The sequence below is a fragment of the Anastrepha ludens genome, chromosome 4 (assembly GCF_028408465.1).
Source record: "Anastrepha ludens isolate Willacy chromosome 4, idAnaLude1.1, whole genome shotgun sequence".
In the NCBI taxonomy this organism is placed as follows: Eukaryota; Metazoa; Arthropoda; class Insecta; order Diptera; family Tephritidae; genus Anastrepha; species Anastrepha ludens.
Genome location: NC_071500.1, coordinates 21,032,104 through 21,056,309, shown reverse-complemented (window position 1 = coordinate 21,056,309; position 24,206 = coordinate 21,032,104). Strand labels below are relative to the sequence as shown.

The window sequence follows — 24,206 nt, the reverse complement described above, 5'->3', positions numbered from 1 at the left end:
GTGAAAGTGGTGTGACGCTTTTCCCATTTACTTTTAGCCCTTTAACAAACCAACTAATCTCTTCTTTTGCAAAGCATTGGCAATGAAAGAAATCATGCGATTTTAAATATTTAATAATTAAACTTCATATTTCACTTCACTTCCATTTCGTAGTTATATTTCGTTTATACTTTTCCATGCGTCTACTTCGAAGTTGAAGAAGAAGAAGAAGAAGAAGAAGAAGAAGAAGAAGAAGAAGGAGTTTCCGTTTTACACTCTCTTTCCAACCGAATGTCCTCTATTGAATTGTCCTTCGAGCAGTGGGAATTCCTTAAGCTTCTTATTTTACCAACATTTATTAAAAAAAAGAACCGTTAGTTAATCACTGTCACCGTCAGCCTTGCGTGTCAGTGTCGACTTGACTTATGTCGACGAAATAAAATATAATTTCACAAAACGAAAGATTATCCGCTATGGAATGGCGTGGCGCGAAAATGGGATTGTTTTATATGGCGCAATACACAAATTTACATACACAAACGCATGTACGAGTACAAGGAACATGCAAATATGCAATTTATCCAAAATGTGTGTAAATGTAAATGCGTATGAGTATAAGGCAGAGACTACCAAGTATCGGCTCGGTTGTTCGTAAGTGCGATTGTTGGGGTAAATTTTTCTAAGGGCGGGGGATTCCCAGATATGATACAGGGAATTTTATTGTACGCTTATTCTAATAAACTGTCAGCAATGGCGGCCGAAGTAGTCGTATGAGTTTGTACGCGCCTGACATTTGTTGGGTATTGGTTCGAACTCACTGTGAGAATGAGAGCAAAAAAATTAAAACTAGCAGACATTCAAAAGCCAAAACCTTCAAGTACCTAAGAGTAAACTCAAGTGGTACGAGTACAGCTGATCTGCTTAACTGCATAAACGTCAGACTGTAGGCGACAAATAGAAGCTCTTTCGCACACCTGAAACTACTTAAAACCAACGCATAGAAGTGGAACATGGGTTCTGACTACTACTCTAAAAAACTATCTCTTAGATTTTGAGCGTAAAATTTTGAGAATTTTCGATTCTGTACGAGACCCTGCGGCTTCTTTATAGAGTAAATCCTAACAATAACATCGAAGAACTGATAAACGGACAAAATATAGTGCACTTCAGAGAATCGCAACGTCTTCGATGGTTAGGACCCGTACTTCAAATGGATGACAACAGAATTGCAAAGAAGATTTTTAACTGTGTGAATTTGGGCAGTAGCAAGGTGGCGGACGGCCACCAAGTAGATGAACAAATGATGTGGAAGACAACCAGTGTAGCATGAACATACGAAGAAGCCAAGCAGTTAGCCGAGACGTATGAAGCGTAATAGTAATGGAAACACCGGCTCACTCCGAGGTGTAAATGTTGTGCTGATGATGATGAGTAACAGCCATCATTCAGTACGCATTAGTCGTTCGGAGTAGAAGTAAAACTGTAGATTCCATCTATAGAAGGCCAACAGGATGCATACCACAATCCGGAGGAGAACCTCTACAAGCCGGATGAGAATCTCGGCCAGACACGTAATAAAGGACGTAATCGTCAATTTATACAACAAATATATTAAGGTGGCCCCAAAAAGTATACCGAAAATAAAAAAAAACGATATACTTACATGTATGTACTTTTGTTTTTTAATTTTTAAAACTATTTTGAATTTTGGGAAACCAAACCAAACTGAAAATCAATTAATTTTTTTCGGTCATCCTATTGTATATATGTAAGTATACACTTATTATATATACTGTAAGGTCTCGTTTTTCGCGGATTATTCTTATACGATTTTAAAGTTGTGCGGTTTGTATTTCGTCCAAAAATTTCTTAGATAATTATACTCAGGCTTATTTAGGCTTGTTTAGAAAGTCCGGTTATAGACAGTCACCAAAAATCGTGGAATGCTAAAAACTCACACAATTTTTCAATCATTCGTCCATTTAACCATCGTCTTTATCGCAAATATCTATTGCAGAGACTGTCTCTTCTGATGATGAAGGTGGTTTGGAACCACTACCCAAACGGTACAAACAATTTCCAGGTAGTGATAATTATTGCAAAATACAATATAAAACTACATTACTTTTCAATAAAATGAAATTAATTAAGTTTGTATATCAGTTTATTTTAAGCTTTTATATGAATTTCTCTCAGACATGCGAAGTAATTTATTAAGCAGCCTATTTCTTTCCATTTCTGCAAACTCTTTTATGCGGTATTGAGTGAATTTTAACTGGTTGTTTTGGTTTTATGCGACATTAGAAAATTACGGAACGCATCTCTACTTTTTCAAGGGAAGTGAAGCCGTTTTTGTGCGAATTTTTTAGATGCGCTTTTCTGTTAAACGTATTCACTGCATAAAACGAGAACTTACAGTATATAACTAGCGCTTACACCAATTCTGTTTTGAAGTTTTCCATAAATGGAGGGACTTACAGTTTTATGCCGCTTCCGAACGGCAGAGGAGCGACCGCTATTAGAACAAATTTTTTCTATCAATTGGTGCCTCGTGCGCGGAGTTTCGAGCCCGTGCATTTCCGAGTGGCAGTCATGCAGCAACTCATTTGGCTACGGCGCTCACTAATCTACATATATGTATACATGCATTCATATGTAAATGATATAGTGACATTTGAGTATTTGAAGGCTGCTATGCTGTTGCGAGTTGTTGGGCTTTCCCTTCTTTTGCTCTGCAATTTCATCACATAAATGTTTGCATGCAAACGCACGAATTGTGGCATTCCTCACAAAGCTTTAGCTTCAAAACATTGTAAGTCAAATACGTGCATGCCAGCATTCCCTGCAGAAAAATCCAGTATTTTTTGCAGAAAAATATACTAGTAGAAAATTTAGACTAAAACACATTCCAGCTCGTTTTGGAATAAGCAAGGGCTGAAGTGGCAATGCATATACTTCATGTATTTTTCGATGTAAGATATTCACTTCGACTTGATTATGTATGGTTCCTTCTTTTCTTTACAACATTTCATCCAGGCCTAAAGCTTAGAAGTCGAAGAGGTAAACGTGCGTGCCTTTCCTTTGAGCAGACTTCATACTCTGCAATAGCCTTGAGGTTGCCTGAAAGCATTCTCAGTTTGTTTTTTTGGATACATTTGTTAGGATACAATTCTGAGGTTGGAATTGGTTGTCTGTTGGATATCTTGTAGTTGTTGTAAACATTCCAAATTGTTGTTGTGGAATACTATATAACTGCGATTCGTGCATTCCATGTACCGTAGAAGGGTTTTGTAAGACTGGTGAAATACCCTGAGGTATTAAATAAAACTAAATTTCAAAGACATCATAAAAAGTTTTGCTCGCTCCTAGTAATTCACTCTAAAGACAGTGGCGAAATGTGTAGCGAAGTGGTTTGTAATATCACCGAAATAGCAAAAGTGGCAAACATGAATTTTCATTTGGTCGAACTTTTCCTGCCGGGCAACCAAGTGTTAAGGATTTGTCATAGCAATAAGCTTTTTCCAAACTATTTGGGTCAATCTCAAGTTTATGCCAATCATATTTAAATAAATGGAACAATGGCGTTCGCGTGTGCTTGCGCATACCGGTTAATAATCTGAGTGTTGTCACGTCGTGCTCGATATAAACTTCTCGAGCATGAGACAACATAAATGATGCGGTTTGTTCTAATAGCGGCGCGCCCTAGGCAAGCAATGGCTAACCTCAGAGTGTATTTCGGTCATTTCCATTTGTACCCAATTTACAATTGTAGGTCATTACGTTTGTAATAAGTATTAAAACACACATTTAAAAATCTAAGATAAGGTTGTCAAGTATTAGTGAGTCGTAAATTGTCGTATTGCAAACTCTGTGTAGTGCAAAAGATAACGAACTCATCAATTCATCGCTTGCGTATATTAAATACTAATTATTTATGGTTTAAACCCAAGCAGAAAATAATCGATATCCTTATGAAGACTCGTGTATGCGGGCGTGTCTAGTAATCCAAATATAATTTAGATAATGCTCAACTTTGATTAACTAGAACTTCAGAGGGTTCTGTTTTTATGAAAAGTTTCCAACATGATCATGTCTACAATAATAAATAGGCAGGTCTACTTTATATGTACATACGTTTAAAGGACTTGCATTTAACTTTCTTTTCGCTTGTAAGTATGCAGCGAGTTGCGCTTTTTGTTTGCCATTTCATTCCCCTAGTAAATCTAAAATTCCGTATGAAATGGTAAACTGAAAGCATGCAATGGCAGTGATACAAAAATAAAATAATTTTTCCCTTTTATGGTAGTTTTTGAACAGAAAAAGAAAATGAGGTATTTGTACATATTTGCACGTTGACTATAAACATCCAAATGTAAAAAAAAAAAAAATCATTGCCATTCTATTAACTAAACCTCATTCAAATGCAGGCACCTAGAGAGCTTTTTCTATTATAACATACGTTAAAGGTAAAAACAGAAATCGGTTAGGGCCACATAAACTAAACTGCTTTCCGAGCCTCGTTTGCTTCCAAAAATTACTAATTGTATTCATTTTGAGGGACTGCTGCGTGACTAACATTCGGTAGGCCCCAGGCATGAAACACCAATTAATAGAAACTGTTTTCCTTAATAGCGGCTGCCCTTTGTCAAGCGATGGTGAGCTTCTAGGTGCATTTCTGTCATGAAAAAGTTCCTCATAAAAATTCATCTGCCGTTCGGAGGCGACATAAAACTGTAGATCCCTCCATTTGTGGGGAAAATATCAAGACACAGACCAAAAATTGGAGGAGCAGCTCCCCCAAACACCCAACAAAGAATGTAAGTGCCAATTATTATTATTATTATTATTATTATTAACTGTTTTGAGGTTATGAAAAATTATGAGAAATTGTACAAAGAAAAATATATTTAATCCCAGTGGATGTAATTGAAAATAGTACAGATTCAATTTATAAATAGATATGTGGATATATGTATGTACCTTATAAAGGGTTTTCCAAACAGAGGTGTTATTTTGATATTCAAAGAAATATTCTATTTTTTAGTATATATGATCGGATGTTTATTTCATTATAAAGAGGAAGGTATGCCGTTAATAGTGGAAAGTAACATGAGGCAAACGACCACACCGATCACGCTTACAGGACAATATCCTTTTCATGAAATTTTCCATAACCGAATTGTAAAGTGGCTGCCCCATGTCCTCGATAGCCTCACGAATTCCATCTTTGAGGTCTTGAATCGACCCTGGGCTGTTGGCGTAGACCTTCTCTTTCACGTGACTACAAAGAAAAAAGTCGCAAGGTGTTAAATCGCAAGATCTCGGTGGTCAATTGTGATCACCTCTTCGAGAGATAACACGGTCCGGAAACTTTTCCCGTAAAATATCAATGGTTTCGTAGCTTGTGTGGCACGTAGCGCCGTCTTGTTGAAAATAAACGTTGTCCAGATCAATACCATCCAAGTTCGGCCATAAAAAATCGTTAATCATCTCTCGTGTTTAACACCTAACACTTGTTATTAGAAAACCCTTGTTTTTCTTTCATTTATGTGTTCAAGTGTAGTAAAAAACTAGGGGCTCTTCTATCCGTAGAAGTGAAACAACAGAAAAAACTTTATATTGAATTCATTTTTAATTATGGTTAATAAAAATAATAATAATAATTCTTTCAAGTACATTTAAAGTTTGCTTTACCACAACTTTACTTTCGTTTAGTTCACCCTTATTATCCGTATATACATATGTATATATATATATACAAGTATGTGCATTAGGGTGTCCCAGGCTACAAGGGGGAATTTTTTTTTTCGGAATTTCAATACGCATACCCTTTATTTTGTTTCCATTTGACTCTAAAAACTTAAATATAAAATATTATTGAGATCGGATGTCATTAACCCGTGCCGACTTGATGTCAAACTTTAAGTTTAAAAATTAGTATGAAAGCTATAGACTCACAATAGAGAAAAGTTTAATTGAATTTTTAGATTAATTAAATAAATAAAAATAAAACACATATTTCGTATTTATTTTCTTTTTATTATAAAAGGGACATCAATCATCGAATTTTCTTTTCAAAGTTTGCTTTTTACAGTCAGGATATTCCTGTCTGTGTTCTTGTACGCTACGTAATAAAAATTGTTTTTGCTCCTCTTGAACAGTGATCAAACCATGGAAGTCTTGCATTAACTTAACCGCTCTTTCTACCGTATCATTAACTGCTTTGAGTTCTAGCAGCTTCTTTTTAGCCTGTAGAAACGAATCATCATTTGACCACGAAGAGGGGCACTTGTTCAGAAAACTGTCGGCAATCTGTAGTCGATTAAACAAGAACTTGCTTTTGACAGAGACGAAGTCATCAATGTTTCTCTCTGAAATTAAAACAGATAGATCAGTTATCAATTATACCTATTAGCAAACTTAGTTCTTGACTAATGGGATGTCTGGGCTTGTAGTTACTTGACTGATTTTCGCTTCAAACACGCCTTTAAGTACTAATTCGTAAACGTGATGACGGCAAGCAAAAATATGCACTTCTCTACCCAGGTTTTGTTCGAGAAGCACACATACTCCATTTATGCGGCCTGTGTCAGAAGCAGTAGTATCTCAACAGAGAATCTGCATTTTGTCTTCAAGGTTCCAGTTCGTAATAGCATTCCAAACTGCGTCTGCCTGTTCCCTTCCTGTCGAGCTATCCAATTTAGGAACAGCAATAATTTGTTCTTTATTATCGTATGTAATAACTACCGATAGGCGTTCTTCTTTACTTTTACGTGAATCCAGAGCTGGTAACAGTTTTCCATCCCAGTGGACAGTTACCGTGTCCGGGACCTTGTTTTGAAAATCAATTTTTATAGCTTCAGCCCGTTCTTTTCGCATTTCCGTACGAACTCTATGGATAGAGGACTTGCTTATAGGGAATTCATCCGTATTGTGCCCCAGAGCCTCAATAGTAGCTTCAATTATAAATACAGAATCCCTCACACTTAACTGACACCTGTCTAATGCGGTAACTAACTTGGGAGTTATGATATTTTTCCGCATAGAAGTTTTATCGGGCTGAGAGGAGGCTTCTATTGCGCTGGGCCTATATTTTTCTAATTCTATTATTTCAGAATCAGAAGATGACTTTTCTAGTGGTGGTTCGCAAGATGATGTTGATGGTGCTAAGGATGAAAAATTTTTTGCACGCCGCTTTTCCTCCTCGATGATTCTAAGGCGCGTCCTTTCCTCTTTTTTGTTAGTTTTTTGTCCACTCCGGCTAAGTGACCGGGCCGACCTGGTTCTCTTTGGCGCTGCAAGAAGATCTTATCTTCATTTATTTTAATCCATTGAAGAGCATTGGCATGTGCGATGTCAAACAAATTGTTTAAGTTTGAAACAAACTCCTGTCGACGCTGTTCAAACACTTCTTGAGTTTTTTTCGCATTTTTTTGCAATTCTCTCCAAACTTGGTATAAGTTAACTAGTTTCTTAACACAGTTAGATATTGATCTGGTCGGTATACGTGCCTTTTCCCAATAAATAATACACTCATGAATTGTGAGATTTGCACTTTCATTGACACTTAAGTTCACTTCACGAATATTATAGAACAAAACTGCCAGTACTTGCCCTTTAGAGGGAAGTTTAGAACCGGTAATTTGATGTTTTACGTCCCCTATTGAAAATATCTCTTTTTTGGAACTTCGTAACTCCACTGACATGTTGACTACACGAAAAAAACGCGATTACTAATAAAACAAACAAGTAATTACTCGCAATCCATCCGACAGTGCGCGCGCGCCGTACTATACAAATACCTTTAGGTTTCCGTGCAACTCGGCACGTTTTGCCGTGATTCTAAATAGATGAAACTTTATTTTTAGATGTTTTGAGACCATTCAAACAAAATACGAGGGTATGCGTTAAAAAAAAACACATTAATTTTTTTGGGACACTCTAACGCCATGTCGATGTGGCGTTTGCGTTCGACGCTTATTTCTTCTATATAATCCCAACAGAAAATTAGAAAAAAATCATAAGGTATCTTCTAAGCTTTAACTAACCATATCCGAAGAGATTTTTTCAAAATTATTTACTTTAATAATATTTTATCATAAACAAATGGAATGAAACATGCACCGTGCAGTAGTTTCATAAGAACTCATTATTTCTCAACGAATTGGCCGGACACGAACGACTCATCGACATGGAATTAAGGATCAGTATATCTCATCTATCTCAATCGATCGAATGATAGTTCCATAAAAACCGACTCGGATATGGCGATCTTATATTTGGCCAAGGATTTATTTATGCTTGTGCTGCTACAACAACAATAATTCTCTAATTCTCGTAATTTAGAATGAATAAGGGAATTTTTGATATCAATATTGCCGAAAATGTACAGTTAATATCTATTGTAAATGAAAAATTATGAAAGTTTTAAAGAGAAGAACTAGAAAGACTGGATGCAATGATAGTTTGCACTAATACACCTCGAAGTTTCATTAATTGTTTTTATATTTTGGAACTGTTGAAAATAAAAATATTACACCAAAAAATATTAGACCTGTCTATATTGATTTTCTAATAGCGGGCGCCCCTCGGCAGGCAATGGCAAACCTCCGAGTGTATTTCTGCAATGAAAAAGCTCGTCATAAAAATATCTGCTGTTCGGAGTCGGCTTGAAACTGTAGGTCCCTCCATTTGTGGAACAACATCAAGACGCACACCACAAATAGGAGGAGGAGCTCGGCCAAACACCCTAAAAGGGTGTACGCGCCAATTATATATATATACCTATATTGTCAATAAGTAATTTGTTTGCTGCTATTGCAATGGCCCTTCAGGATTTCAAAAACAAAATTGTTCAAAAATGATTACATATTCACTTTAGCTCGATATGACTACCTTTTGCCTTGACTATAGCCTTGAAACGGTCAAAAACTGAGTTGCATGCTGCACGAATGTGATCTTAAGGTATTTTGGCCCATTCTCGTATAATCGCTTTTTTCAGCGCATCCATACTGGCATATTTTTTAGTCCTCATCTTGCTCTCCAAAATGGACCAGATGGAATAGTCCATCGGATTTCCGTCTGTCGAATTCGAAAGCAATTGTGTAAACGAAATGAAGTGTGGAACATGATTTTTTATGAGACGATGCTGAGTCCTGTTGGAACGTCCATGGTCTATGACCGAAATGTTTGCGTGTGCACGGCTCTAAAGCAACTTCTAAAACATTTTTCCGATAATAAGTCGCATTCACTTTGACACCAGGCTCGATAAAAACGAGTGGCGAGCGTCCATCGGCGTTCACTGCGGCCCAAACCATTACTTGCGATGGGAAATTACTTCGAGTGGCCATACGTAGGCTCAAATTCTCGTATGAGCGTTCGGTCAAGTAAACACGATCGTTTTGAGTGTTTATGAACTGCTCAATTGGGAAAGTTTTTTCATCAGAAAACACAATGTTAAGAAATTGGCCACGTTCGTGCAAACGCAACAACTACTTTGCTCTTTCGCACCGAACTTTTTTTTGCTGGGGTGAAAGATCGGGTGCCTTTTGGAACTTGTAAGCCTTGACCGTTAGCTCATTTTTCAATATGCGTCGAATGCTGTCTTGCGATATTTTCAGTTCTTTTTCTTCCATTTCGACGTGGATTTCGATCAAGTCGAACCTTCACTTTCCGAACCATTTCTGGCGTTGTTGCGGTTTTTTTGGTCCACCTCCATAGCGTTTTGCAATGCTACCAGTATCATTGTAACGTTTTATTCACTTTGACTTTGTGACTGAGCTTACGAACAATGGCTGGTTGTGATTTTCCAGCCAAATATAACGCAATCACACTATTACATTTGAATTCCATCACAGAAACAAAATTCAACAAAACTCAGACGCAAATGCTTTTGATGGCTTATAAACAATATATTGAACTGTCATTAGAACAATTTTGACGTTGATGTCATGAGCTGTTTTACAGATACAAGCAGTGGGAAGTTGGTAACACTTCATATAGTTCACCCTGTATTTCTTATTATCACATTACAAGAGGTCAGTTAGAGTTTTTCGTTTAAGTCTCTTCTTATTGAATTTTTCTTCAGCTTCCTCATCGTCGGATTTGTGTGCGTCAGAAGTCTGCTCATGTGCCTTCTGCTCGTAGTTTGTATATTATTACTTCGTCAATTGTGTCGATGTTTAAGTCCCGGTGAACGCCAGCGTTTGGCATATACCATCGGGCATTTGTTATTGTCCTAAGTATCTTGGACTGGACACTTTGCAGTATTGTCAAATTGGATTCAGAAGAGGTGCCCCAAACTTCTATACCATACTTCCGAATTGGTGCAGTTGTCGTTTTCTAGATTAAGATTTTGTTTTGCAGCGGGAGCTTAGACTGAGGTCCTACCAGACAGTACAGTTGCCGAAAGCAAGTTTTAATTTCATTTCTTTTTTTGTATTATATGGTCCTTCCCGTTTAGTTTAGAGTAAATTGTAATGCCAAGTCTTTAGCCTTTATATCAGTATTCGCGTCAGAGTTTCCAATCTTTAATGAGTCTATGGTTACCTTTCTGTTCGTGTAATTGTAATTCTAATATACGATTAAAATAAAGAATATTTCTTAGTGGCAGGGTAGCTAATATTTGTTGCCTGCGATCCATCTTTTACTGACAAAACTACCAAATAAGCCAATCAGCTCTTCACTAATTCGCGTAACAACCGTCTTTCATACCAGTACATTTTTAATAAGAATCATTAGCGCCGTCTTTCTAGGCGCCCTAATGGTTGCAAAAAAATAATGAAATTAAATAATTGCTATATTAACAGTAAATATAAAACCTTCAACTCCATATTTTTACTGTATTAAAACCTTATTTTGAAACGACTTGCTTTTCAAGATTTTTCAAAAGCAAAGTTTTTCTCTAAAAGCGCCGCGCTGTTTCATTTATTTTCAAAGCTATCAAAACCGTTGTCAAATAAATTTTCTCTCCTATTCCAAATTTTCATCTCCAACTCACCTGTATAACGGCGGCATTTTCCTCGGTTTTCACGCCATCCATTTCAGTGCGATTTCGCATCGCTGCTGCCGCTTTAGCTTCCTGATAATCGATATCACCCGTTTGTAGCCGTTTCATTTCGGCCAAATTACTAGTTGCTTGCTCCGTACTGAAACCATCGGCTACAACTTTCGTCTTCGATTCGGTCTTTGTACGTTTCTCTTCGAATTTAACGGTATCAACAATTTTGCCCGATCCATTCAGTCCATTGGTCATAAGTTTGCCATTCGAAGCGCTTACCAAGTCGGCCAAATTGTGATGATCATCATCAGTATCGGGAAATGTAACCAATGGTTCTGCATCGCTGTCGACGAGATTTTCAATGGATGACCGGATTCTAAATACAAACAAATTTTAAAACACATTATTATAAGCATTAATTGGAATTCAAGAGAATGTGATGGAGTTCAACGTACTTTTTCTTCAACTTATTGATGGCATCCGAACTGTTCAGCGCATTCAATTGTGTGAGATCGTTTATGGATGGCTGATGCGCTGATGCTGATATGGCCAAGTTGTTGTTGCTACCCAGACCACCGCTACTCGTGTTATTGGTATTACGACCGACCAGATCGGTGATTTCGGACATGGAATTTTTGATTTCGCTCAAATCGCGTTTCAGTGCTGCCGTCTTCATTTCGGACGATGATGTGGACGAGGAGGACGTGGACGAAGATGATGATGATGTGATGTGATGTAAACGTTTCTTTTCAACGCGTGTTGTTGTGCTGCTGTTGACGACCTGAAAGCAAAGTAATATAAACCGAAAAATTGAATAAAAAATATAAAAATGTACTTTCTTTGTTTTTGTTGCAATAATACAATAAATATTTGCATTTTCCAAAGATAAAGACAATTAATGAAGAAGATAAATTCGGCGCAGTTTTTATACATTACGAGACGCTGGTAGTAATTGAAAAGCGTCTAAGATGTACGAGAAGAAGCAAACGTCAAAAAGGGCAGGTGTAAATGTAAACAAAATGTCTAGATTTAGGAAATGTTAGGAATGTTACATTATGTTATCTGTCTGTTGGCTTAAAGAGATTGGGAAATTGTGCTGCAGATTCTTTCAAAAGTATGTATAGGCAATGTGGGTATAAATAAATATAAATTTGCATGTTTGAACAACATCGCAAAGATATTTTTGCAATGAGTTGGCTGTACTAAAAATACGCTACTCTCGCAACTAATTAATGTTTTCATTGTAAAAATACTGTTATTGTTTTTTTTTTGTCTTTTTGTTAAATGCTTGTAATCATCGTTGAACAAGCGGAAATATTTTGTCTTGTTTTTTTTTTTTGGCACGAGCGTGGGGATTTGACTAAACGCGCGTTGCTGGGAAAATGAAAATGAGTGATTGAATCAGAGAGAGAGAGAGAGAGAGAGAGAGAGGGAAAATAAAATGCAAATATGAATAGAAAACGAACAGAGAAAACATAGCAGAAAGTTAGAAATACTCAAAAGCCAATCTCGGAGATAACCAGCTTTTATCAGCGTGCTAAATTTAAATGGCTATTCACACTAAAAAAAGCGGTGTATTAGTTAGGCAGAACAGTTTTGTGTGCATGGAGAGGTATTTGTAAAAATAATTACTGTTGTAAATTCACTTACAATTTATCAATAACTTCAACGTCGCTTAGAAATCTTTGTATGTGTGTATGTAAATTTATCGCTGTATGTTCGCTCATAATTTCTGGAGCGCAACAGGGAGCGGCGCGAAAATGTATACAGTTATTAATTATTTTGCACAAGCTGATTATACTTAAAAAAAAGGAGGTAAAAATGAGCAAAAAAAAGCAAAACTTTTCCCATTAGTCAAACATTTGCGATGGTTTTGCAATTTCACGAAAATTACCGCTGAGTCCCTCATTAACTAAGGCACCAATTTGAAATAAATATGCAAAAAAAAAAACAAAACAAACAAAAAAATAAATTAATTAATTAACGTGCAACAAAAGCCACAGTTATAAAGAATTTCCAGGTTCATAACTATTAATGTAATTTGACATTAAAGCTCAATGGCACAATGACAGGAGGGCACTAAAAAAAGTCCTGAAAGCCTTTGAAAATACGTAATGGGCTAATGGAGGGTCGCAAAGAGTGTTCTTTTATATAAAAGATATTTCTTAAACCTATTGAACAATAGATGTTTTTATTCCTCTTTATTAACCTCCTTCTGCCAATAGGCTCCAAGGCTGCAAACAAAAAAACCGAGTAAATTCCAGTTCTTCCCTTCCGTTTTTGTAGTTGTAGCAGTTCACTAGGCTCTGTCAGGGCAGTGTAGTCACCGATCCTCATCGCCTAACTCATATAACGGTAGGCCCAGGAAACGACTGTTTCGACAGATTGGCTTCAGAGCGAGAGAGGTGTTAGATCAGTGGGTTTGAGAGGGCATGTGAATATGTAGTTATTGAGTTCGAGTTATTGAGTATGCCGGGGTTCTGGATAAGTAAGAGTTTAACATTCTAAATATAATATCCAGCCCGTAATTAAGTCAAAGTTACGCGGGCCTCACGAGGCAGCTAAAGCACTTCATCAGCAATGGGTGGTGGTTGGACTCCGATAACGGCATTCGGGGGTCGGAAGTTTAGTAAGATGGTAAGAGTCTCCCGGTGAATATCGTTTAATGTCTGTCTATGTACTGTGCGATCAAGTAGTTGCAGTCATGTTTGGTCCTGGATCTCGTCGGTGTAGTCGAAGAGATGACTCTTGACTCGTCTGTGAGGTGGTTCAGATTCTAGCAAATGTCTGCGGGGCTGATTCCTGGGGCAACACGCAAGCGGGAATTGCTTACGGAGTATTCCACTATGCTCCTTCACGGGGAGCATGGAAGCCTTTTCCGAGAAGGAGAGCAAACTGTCGAAGGTGAGACCCAAAATTTGGAGTGCAGTTTGGCTTCCTTCGACCCGAATGAAATGTGTAGGAGCTTTACAATATAAGAGTGTAGAATGTCTCTCGGGGCTAGAGCTTCAGAGCTTACTCAGATTCGTAAAAGACGCATGCTTATTACAAGAAGCCTGCTACAAGGAAACGTAAGGTCATGCTCCATCTGGAGCCACTAAGGTCGAATAAATCTATGTGATGGCTTTCAGCCAGCCAGGTCAACCTAATCTTGGTTTCCTTCGACCAGGTGGTAAAGAGGGTCGCCATGCATTTAGTGGGGAAATCTGAAAATTGCTCGCAGAGAACAAGCGAGAAGGGCAGGCGAGATACTTTGTCTTCACTTTCACTGTCAATACTGCATAGTATTTAACATCTGAGCCGCTGTCTGCACACTGCGTGCAAGATTTTTTAAAGGAAGACTTTGAGCTTTTCTAGTAGGAAATTGGATCATCATTTGCGTTATTCGTTTAGTAAATAGGCTGAAAATCAGCGGAAAAGTGAACCACATTTTTACCGTGAAATTATTCTATCGATGTGGCTCAATTCAGGCTTAATGAGTAAAAAATAAGCTGAATTTGCTAAATAATTTACATTACAATTAATCGACAGAAGGCTATAAAGACTCCAATACATTAGGTAAGGAGCACTTTCCTATTGCTAAGGCAATTGATTCAATACTAAAGCATTCGTGACTTTTCGTGCAAAATTATTTCACAGGACAGACTGGCATGCCATATACTGAAATATCCAGCCTTTTCTTGAAGCAAACTTTTAGTGACCGAGTCATCCCAAGTAACGGATCTGTCAACTGCTCAACTACATCATGTGATTAAACTCCTTTCGACCACTTTTTGTGCGAGCGCATAAAAATAGTAGCCTATGCAGATGAATCAGTGCTGATAGACAACCTGTAAGCCAATATTGGGAAATAGTTAGAAAGTGTTCCAAAATCTATAGTTTTTGTTCATTGGGTGTAAAAATCTATGCAAAAAACCAAAAAACATAACGAACAAAGTAGAAAAACTATAGTTAAACTGCGCAAATATTTATTTACAATCGGCTCACATGGCTGCACAAATTACTCTGGCACGACTAACCGGCTACCAATACACATAAGCATGCACAAAAGCCATAAAAATAAAAAATCATTAAAACTGATTACCGCCAAGCAGGCATATAGGCATGTTAGCAGAGTTTATGGCAGCACGAAAAGCCAAACTATATAATAAAATAAAATGAAAATAATTATATATGCAGTATAAAACCCCAGAAGCATTTACCGCAAAGCTTAATTGTAAATTCCCCACATTGAGCGAAACTATTTCTTAGCGAATTACAAAAAACCAAAAAAAAAAAGAAATAGCAAAAATATTTGTATTTATAAAGAACACTGAGTGTGATTTGGTAAACTTAATTTGCCAACGGGTCGTATACGTAACAAAATGTCTTTCATTTGTGCCAACATTTCTTAGAGCAAATAGTACGCGAAATTTATAATTTTAAATTAATTTGTTGCTTTATATGTCTGGTAAAATGTTGCAAATTCGATTTTTTCTCAAGAATGTGACAGGTGCATGGCCTGAACAGGGAGAATGGAAGAATATTTCTGTTGTTTTCGGGGTTCTTGCAGAGGATAGGAAATCATGCATCTTTTTTTTTTTTGTAACTCGAAAAGACGCCAACGAAGTTATCGATTGCGATAATTACAAGTATAGATTTCAAATACTAACTGCAGTTAAGCAAAATATAAAACCAGCAATGAACAGCAGAGAGCTAGTAAAGAGCGTAAGTATGCGTGCATGTGTGCAACGGGAGCGCAATGAATAGGGAGAGAAAAGCACTCCGTTTTACTCCAGCAGTCGAACAGGCAAATTGGTGTCACTTGATTGTTTTGAACAGTGGGCAGAAGATGTTGGTTGCAATAAATATATTTTTTTATTATTATTTTATTGTTCATTACAATACTTATTTAATTTGTTAAACGAAATATTTTTCATTTTGAGAATTTTTCATTTGAAGGAGTTACATAAATTTTCATCGCATTTACCTCAACGTTAGCACATTAAAAAGCGTGCGTTTGCATTCAGTGCTCATCGTTTGCATCACTGCGTACGAGGATTGCTATTCATATTTTTAGCTCCATTGGAAAGTTTGACAACATTGTATCATAAACACACTTGGAAAGTTTTGATGTGAGAGCCGATATTAGCCAATTTATCAGCTAACTCGTTCCCTGTAATACCACAATGTCCAGGCACCCAAATAAGACTAACTTTGTTGTGTTTTGCAACACTGCTCAGTTTTGTCTTACATTTACCGACTAACTTCGAATAGCAGCGTGCGTTAGTTGCAGCTTGACTGTCACTAAAAACTCCAATACTGCTACCCGCCACTTTTTCTCAATTAAGAGAGCCATGTTAGTGTTTTTTAAAAATCGTCTTGGCAAAAACAAAAAAAAGGGATTAAATTGTGAAAATTTTCGTGCGATTATTTTCTATAGGACAAGATTACATCGTTGAACCAAAATTATTATACGGCGAGTAAGAAAATTTTGGTGCCGTTAGTGCCATCGCTTGTTTTGCAGCACTACTATGGTTTATGAGAATACCAGCTGTACATACATTTATAGATGCTCTTAATCAAGTGGTGGACATTGTCTCGAATGACCTAATAAAATTCATCAGAAACACCTTATGATTCAGTCAAAGGGATAAACAAGACAATGGGACTTCACTTTTAGTTAAAGTGCGTCGCTGTTTTCGGCAAAAGCCTCTGCAATCAATCAGAATATTCTCGCACTGCTACGTACCATCAAAATTAAAAGTATAGCGACCTTTGCTATTTTGGCCATAAGACAACTTTCTTAAGTTTTACATTATCAAGTAATCATTTTATAAGTGTTTGTGTGTGTGTGTAAATGTATGAATGTCTTTTCAAAATCTCGCTATTAGTAATCATTTCTAATTTTGGTTAAGCTGCCTTTATGTGTATTTTATTTAAATTTATGCAATGTTTCTGTTTTTATGCAATTATTTAGCTTAGGTGAAATGTCATGTTTTACGCTTAGGCGTTCAAGATTTTACTATATACCCACTACATATGTACGTAGGTTTGTATATGCTCCCATATGGGTGTATATGTAAGGTAATTACCGGCACATTGTGTCATTCAGTGCCCATTCAGTTTTGCCGCCTTTTTGAGCTACTTGTGCGTAGGCGTGTGTGGCGACCAAAAGTCGCACTTTTGCTAATGACATTTAATTTTTATAAGGAAATAAGCTGTCTGGAAGCTAATACTAAAATGAAATAATTGTGAAATTTTGTATTTTTAAATTTTTTCTATCCCAGACTAAGAGGGCAATTTGACTGTCATCAGCTTAATGCTTCTTGATGCCAACTCATCCTCGACAATTAGGAAAACATTACCAATGTTCATCGGAAATGAGAAACTCAAAATAGCATTTTGAAATTCACAAAATCGAAAATTCAAAGGAAATTGAAAATTACATATTTATTTAAAATAGTTGATGTTTGAGATTTATTTATAAAATTAGTGTTAATTCAGAAAATTAAAATTGTTAATAAGTATATTAGTAAAATTTCTTGCGTGTAGGCATTTAACTCAAGCGAATGCATTTTATAAATTATGAGTCTGGGAAAATTGGCTAATTTTAGTGATGTGATAAATGATGTTGACTGTTTTCTTCGATTGCCAAGGCGTAGTGCACCATGTGTGCTTTCCATCGGACCAGACAGCCAATAAAGAATTATATTTATCCGTTTTGAAGCGTTTGAGAGATGCTGTACGTCGCAAACGGCCGGAAATGGGGGCAAACAATTCTTGGATTTTGCATGATGATAACGCGCCATCGCACCGAGCCCAAATTGTGCTAGATTATTTGACCAAACACCAAGTAAATAGCATCGAGCGAGCACCGCATTCACCTGATATGGCCCCGTGCGACTTCTTTTTGTTTCCCTTCAACTTGGAAGGAGATTTCAGTCGATAGAGGAGATCAAAGTGAATGCGGTGAAGGAGCTGAAGGCCATCCCTTCGTTGAGCTACTAAGGGTGCATGGAGAACTGGGTTAAACGTTGGCACACGTATGCTGCCTCAGACGGGTCATATTTTGAAGGAGATAAAATTAATTTGACTGAAAGTTAACTCTGTTTTGTTTTATGTAAACATTCCCGGTACTTTCTGATCATAGGGTACTTATGCACACATAATTAAGTCACTTTATCCTTTTACAATGTTCACAAAATTTTTCATGCTAGTTTCTTTCGTTAATTTTATATGAAAATATAATTCATTGTATAGCGAAGGCTCTACAAATCAAAGTTCCAAGCTTCGTACGAACATCATACAAATTTCAAAAATTGTCGTCGAAATTTTTTAACTTTTTAATCAGAATCTTTAGAAAACTTTTGACATTTTTGACAATTTTCTTCCATGCTAAAGATTTCCGAATGTGTGCTTTAAATGCCAGAAAACGTTCGCCATTGTATGCAAAAAAAAAAAAAAAAATGAAAAAAGTTGTGAAAAATCAGCGCGATTTTTAAGCAACTTCAACTTTATGCTATTAAAATTGAATGGGCTGTAAAAATGCATGTTCAAAAGTTTTCTAAAAATTCGAATTAAAAAGTTGAAAATATTAGTATATTTTTTTTTTTGAAATTTGGAACTGTTTTCACTTTTCTAAAATACCTATAGTAGTCTTCCTTTCTAGATAATTCTCCTCATTGCACATAAAAGTTGTTATTAGCAGCCTAAGGAAAGCGATTAACCACCCTTTATATGATGGGTGGATGCAATTTAGCTTCGACTGCCTGTCCGTCCAAGCACACGAAAAGCTCGAGCAAATATTGAGATATATTAACTTGACTCGGGTTCACATTCACTCTTACTTTAGGAACGAATTGAAATGGGCAAAATTTTTATTTTGATTGCCGTCCGTCCGCCCATTGATTGATTCCATACATACGTTAATGCCCTTGATATATGTATGTACATGTATGTATACTTAACAGGTGGCGCAAAATTAATCAATTATGGAAAGATTTATAATATTTGCAAATATCGTCCTACGGCAATCATATTTGACACTTGTGAGCTAGACAGCTGCAGCATACAAACAGACAAGCAATGGAGCACGTAAGGGTCAAAATAAAGATTTCCGTCATTCAAAATAATTTTTTTTTTAGTAAAAAGTTGAATGGTTAATTTTGCGCCACCCGATTAATTTTGCGCCACCCTTTATATAATTTTTGGCAAAGAGTATACGATAAGTCTTAGAAGAAACAGAAAAAGTGACAGTTCTTGGTCAGATATAAATCCGGGTTGCCCCAGTAGTGTAGAACCGACTGTAGTAGGAACGAGCTAGAGTAGCTCTAGTCTAAGGCGAAGCCCCAATCTTGAGGGCAGTTCTTTGTTGAGTAACCTGAGTGTGAGTACCTGCATGTTCTACTCTTTTATGTCTTTTGTGAAGTTCAGGGGCAGTGGTACATCAGAAATCATGACCATAAAATCATCATATCATCTCCATCAACCAGCTGTTTGCGTCCATAGTTGAACATAGGCCTCATCCACTGATTTCCAATTTTCTCTATCTTGTGCTGCTTTTAGTCATAAAGTCAAAAAGTCTTAGTTACTTCTAAGGTTATGAGCACTTACATACTTACATCGTGAGTGTGTTGTACAGGTATACACCATTTTTGGGTAGGTCGTCAGTTCTTTGTGACGAAACCCCACTCGGTTTTTGAGACATTACAACTAATTGTGGCAGAGCCTGCATTCGGAGTTTCCAGTTTCTGAATTATGAAGTTTATGAATGTTATCGATGCCCACCATGGTGGTGATAGGACCCTACTCTGTGGCGTACTTTTGTGATCGGTTATGTGATCTTTTAAAAACTGCATTCCACAAAGGTAATTCTACAGCTTAGCATATTTTCTTAGCATTTATCTTAGTAGGAGCTAACCCTGAATGAAATTAACAGCAATTAATTTCAACATCAATATGGAAGAAGTTTCGGCTGCCTTTTGCTTAACTGTAAATGTGTTAGCTTGATATTTATGCCCGTACTTATATTCAAATGTTCTTTCTCAGGCAATGGCAGACCTTCGAGTGCATTTCTGCAATGAAAAAGCTGCTCATAAAAAACCATCTACCATTCGGAGGTGGCATAAAACGTTGGAGCTCTCCTAACATCAAGACGCACACCATAAATATATATATATATATGTATATATAATAATTCTTTCTAGATCTTGTTTTTCATATCAACTAAATTTGTGTACTTATGTACTTACATGCCATACATTTGATTAAGTTGCTCGATCATTCAAACTTTCAATGACTGCTTAATAAATTTTTTACTTTGTTTTTTGAGTCACAACACATTTCTTTGTTTTTACTGATCTTATCGAAAGCTTATCGAGCATATTAATTTATCAGTCATATCAAGCTAAGAATGTTAAGTCATAGATATGAGTTCTACAAAAAATGGCGAACTAAGACTATGTAGTTGCATACGGAGCGACATTTCGACCAGTTTTAAATACTTTTCTTTATTGTTTTTTTAATTTCGATTAAGTTTTCTTTATAATCTAGTTCATTCTACAACAAATGCCATATATGTAAATAAAAGTTTTAGATTTTGTAACTGATTTGTTAAATTTTGAAAATTTTTTATCAAAAAACCTTCGTGTATTCATAAAAACAAAAAAGCCTATGTTATGTATATAAAGTTAAAATACATAAATCTTTGTTGTTATAAACAGCAAAATAGAAGATCTATAGAAAAATAAAATTGTATTTGTAGTCATAAAGAATATCTCAACCGCTGGTTTATCTTTTAAGGGGTTAGGAGGAGGTGAGAGGCCCGAAAAAATTAATTTTCAATCATTTTTTTTTTGCTGGGCAATTGCTTTGTTTTCAAACAGCTTTTAAATTACAGTTCAAAAAACATAGTTTTGAGAAAAATGCGTTTAAAGTTTTGCTTTCCGCTCCGGAGCGCCCGAGTGCCCTTTGTTAATTGTTGAATAACTCGAAAAGTATTTGTCGGATTCATTTCAAATTTTCACACAATATTTTTAAGCTATTGCGCTTAAAGAAAATTAATCCAATTTTTTGAAAATTTTGACTACCCCTAACCCCTTAAATGTCGTGTTATTTCGACACTGACAGCTACATAAATATTTCGAGCTCAAAAAAGTGCTAGAATCTGAATGACATAACCCCGTTACTGAGACGCAACGTTAGGAAATATTGAAATGGGGATGCTATGCTGCAAAAGCAGTTTAAATTTAAAAAGAGCAAACTTCGCGTGAAGTCTTTTATTTGTCGCATGTGGTTCTGTAAACAAATCTTTGCTGAACTCCCTGAAATAATAAGACGAAAACGACCCGATCTACGGAAAGGCAAGAAGTGTTCTGCACCGGCGCCATTTTATTATACATTGCCTTCCAAGATTTCTAGTTAAATTTAACTTCCCAATGAGAGACTATACACCTTAATAGCCGAAAGGAATAGTGTGTGACTTCTATTTGCTACCTTAGTTGAAGTCTGATTTAAAAGGAACAAAATTTGAGTTCGTTGAAGCTATGCAAAAGAAAGTTGACAAAAAAAGATTTTCAGCACAAACTTTATAGCTAACGGAGAGTACTACAGACACTCGATATAGACTATCTGAAAATTATGTCCCAAGCAGTGTGGGAAAGTTACAGAATAGCTGTGAAGTGCTTTTTCCTTCACACGATCTTGTTGCAACGCCTATAGCGGAAGAATATGCGTAGCCTTTCCTTATACTCACCCACTAGGAAATGTAATATAAAGGCTATGGTGGCATATTAGGTATATGTACGAGTAAGTATGTATGTATGTTAGAACACCCACAAATTGTATGGGAGTTTCAAATGTGTTTAACTTTGGCACTTCCCGCGCATTCTCAGACAGCTTAGAGATGAAAAAAGATGTGCAAAAAAAAAAACGTGGCTTCTGTGGTGGAGAAAACCTAGTCTGCTTGGACTAAAAGCACAAAAATTTACTACCAAATGGGGTAAAACTTGAAATACATTTGAGTAAACGATATGTCGAATGAAAGTGCAAGGTGGCACAAAATTAATCAACTCGAATATTTATAAAATTTACAAATGGCGTCGTACGTCAATCATATTTGGCTCTCGTGAAGTAGACAACTGCCATATGCAAACAGACAAACAATGGAACGCTTAAAGGTCAAAATAAAGATTTCCATCATACTAAATTTTTTTTATTTATTAAAATAGTTAATCAGAAACAAAATTGGATGATTCATTTTGCGCCACCTTGTGCATACATTAAATTTACTTATATATCAAGTTAGAACTTCTGCAGTTCAAGCATTTATTTTCGCTGTTAAAAAATAGTTTTTAAAACTAATAATTATCTTGATCTCTAAAGATTCAAGGACGGATGCTCAAGTAAGTTAAAAGTATACTCGTATATGAAAGAAATATTCCTGCTTTTATTCTACATGACAGTGTTTTAGTATTATTTTTCACCAAACCACTTTTGGAAGAGAAATCGATGGTTTTCGAGAAAAGCGACACAACTCGAAATTAACTCAAATTCGGAGTTTTGCCGTTAAAAGCAAAAATCAACTACAGAGTTTATATATTTTTATCTGGAAAAGCGTCATAAGCGAATCTTGAAGCAATTCTGAGAGATGGCGTTAGTGTCGTTTTGTCAGGTGATCGAATTGGCGCGTCACTTATCTAGAAAACTGACCCAACTCAGTATTTTGTATTTTTGAATTATGTCACTTTTCTTGAAACTTGAAACGAGTATACTTTTAACTTTCTTGGGCCACACACAATTTTTTGGTTTTTTTAAGTTTAGTGCTTTAAACCCAAACTGACTAGGTTTTCCCCACAACAAATGTCCAGTTTTTGCTTGCAGGCCTTTTTTTTATCTACAAGCTATCCCGGAAATGCGCGCGGGGTAGCGGAAATAAACATTTTTGTATTTGTGGTTGCTCTAATGTAATAGGTTGGCAACTAAGTAATTGGGGAGTTTTTTTAGAAAACCAAAGACAATGTTTTCATGGAACTAAATAACTTTATTCTGTAATATATTGCCCATTTTAATCAATGACCTTTTGCCACCATTCAGGCATGATCATAATCCCACATTCATAAAACTTCTGGTTTTTATTAGCAAAAAACTGTATCAGATACAATTTGAGATCATCATCGTTATTGAAATTTTTACCATTCAAGGAGTTTTGTAAGGAGCGAAACAAAAAGCAATCAGATGGTGCAAGCTGACGACTATATGGTGGATGTGGCAAAACATCCCAGCCGAGCTCCAATAATTTTTGCCGAGTGGCCGAAGATGTGGGATGGTGGGGATGTTGGGTGGTAAGAGTTTAAAGTAGACAATTACTTTGTATTCCCACCAAACTGATAACAAAACATGCTTTTGATGAATATCAGCTTTTGATGTTGTTTGAGTTGGTTCACCTGACCTGCTCCATGATCGTTTCCGCTTAATATTGTTGTAAACCACCCATTTTCATCGCCAGTTATCAGTCGTTTTAAAAATTGATCATTTTCATTACGTTTCTTTAGCAAATCGCAGCTGTTAATGCGTTGCGTTAGTTCGTGAGGAATCCATGTATCGAGTGTTTGAACATAGCCAAGTAATTTTCATTGCATGTATGTGACACATGAGGCTTCTCTGCAATCCCACGTGTTGTACTGTCATCAACTTCAACTGGACGACCAGAGCGTTTTTCATCTTTGAGTGAAAAATCACCAGAACGAAATTTGACACTGCCTTTCTTTTAAGGCTTCGTCACCATAAACAGCCTATAACTTTTTATGAGCTTGCTGTGCGGTTTTCTCTTTGCCGAAATAAAAAACCAAAATATGACGAAAATGTCCCTTTTCATTTTACATTTTTCAACGAATGCCAAACGAAAACTACGCAAACGATCAAACAACTTTTTTTACTGATTGCCAGCTGAATTGCCAACTATCAAATATGAGTGAAATCCGCAATTACTTAGTTGCCAACCCAATGCTTCAAGACTCTTTACAATCCAATTTCTGCCACAAGCTGTGCTACACCCACGTCTCTGGTTTTAATTATAAAAGAAAAATAAAAAAAATACCCTATAACCTGGGACGTCGGGGTGCGGTTGAAACTTTATTCCATTTGGTTGACTCCTGCCGAGACAATGCAAGTTTGCTGCTAATAAATTTTTTTATAGTTTACTAAACTAGTTTTCAGTGGTTTTGATGCCCATTGCCTCGCACTCCAT

At 36.4% G+C, this 24,206-nt stretch overlaps 1 protein-coding gene across 9 annotated transcripts in view; it reads right to left on the bottom strand.

The window, feature by feature from the left end:
• Positions 1-24,206, bottom strand: part of LOC128860293 (NAD(+) hydrolase sarm1) — a 158,139-nt gene that overhangs the window by 26,404 nt on the left and 107,529 nt on the right. For all 9 annotated transcript variants that reach the window (XM_054097733.1, XM_054097724.1, XM_054097725.1 and 6 more), the window contains 2 exons: positions 11,434-11,759; positions 10,979-11,354 (listed from right to left, as the gene is read on the bottom strand). In XM_054097733.1, coding sequence (XP_053953708.1) covers positions 10,979-11,354; positions 11,434-11,759 — 702 coding nt within the window. The remainder of the gene's footprint in view (positions 1-10,978; positions 11,355-11,433; positions 11,760-24,206) is intronic.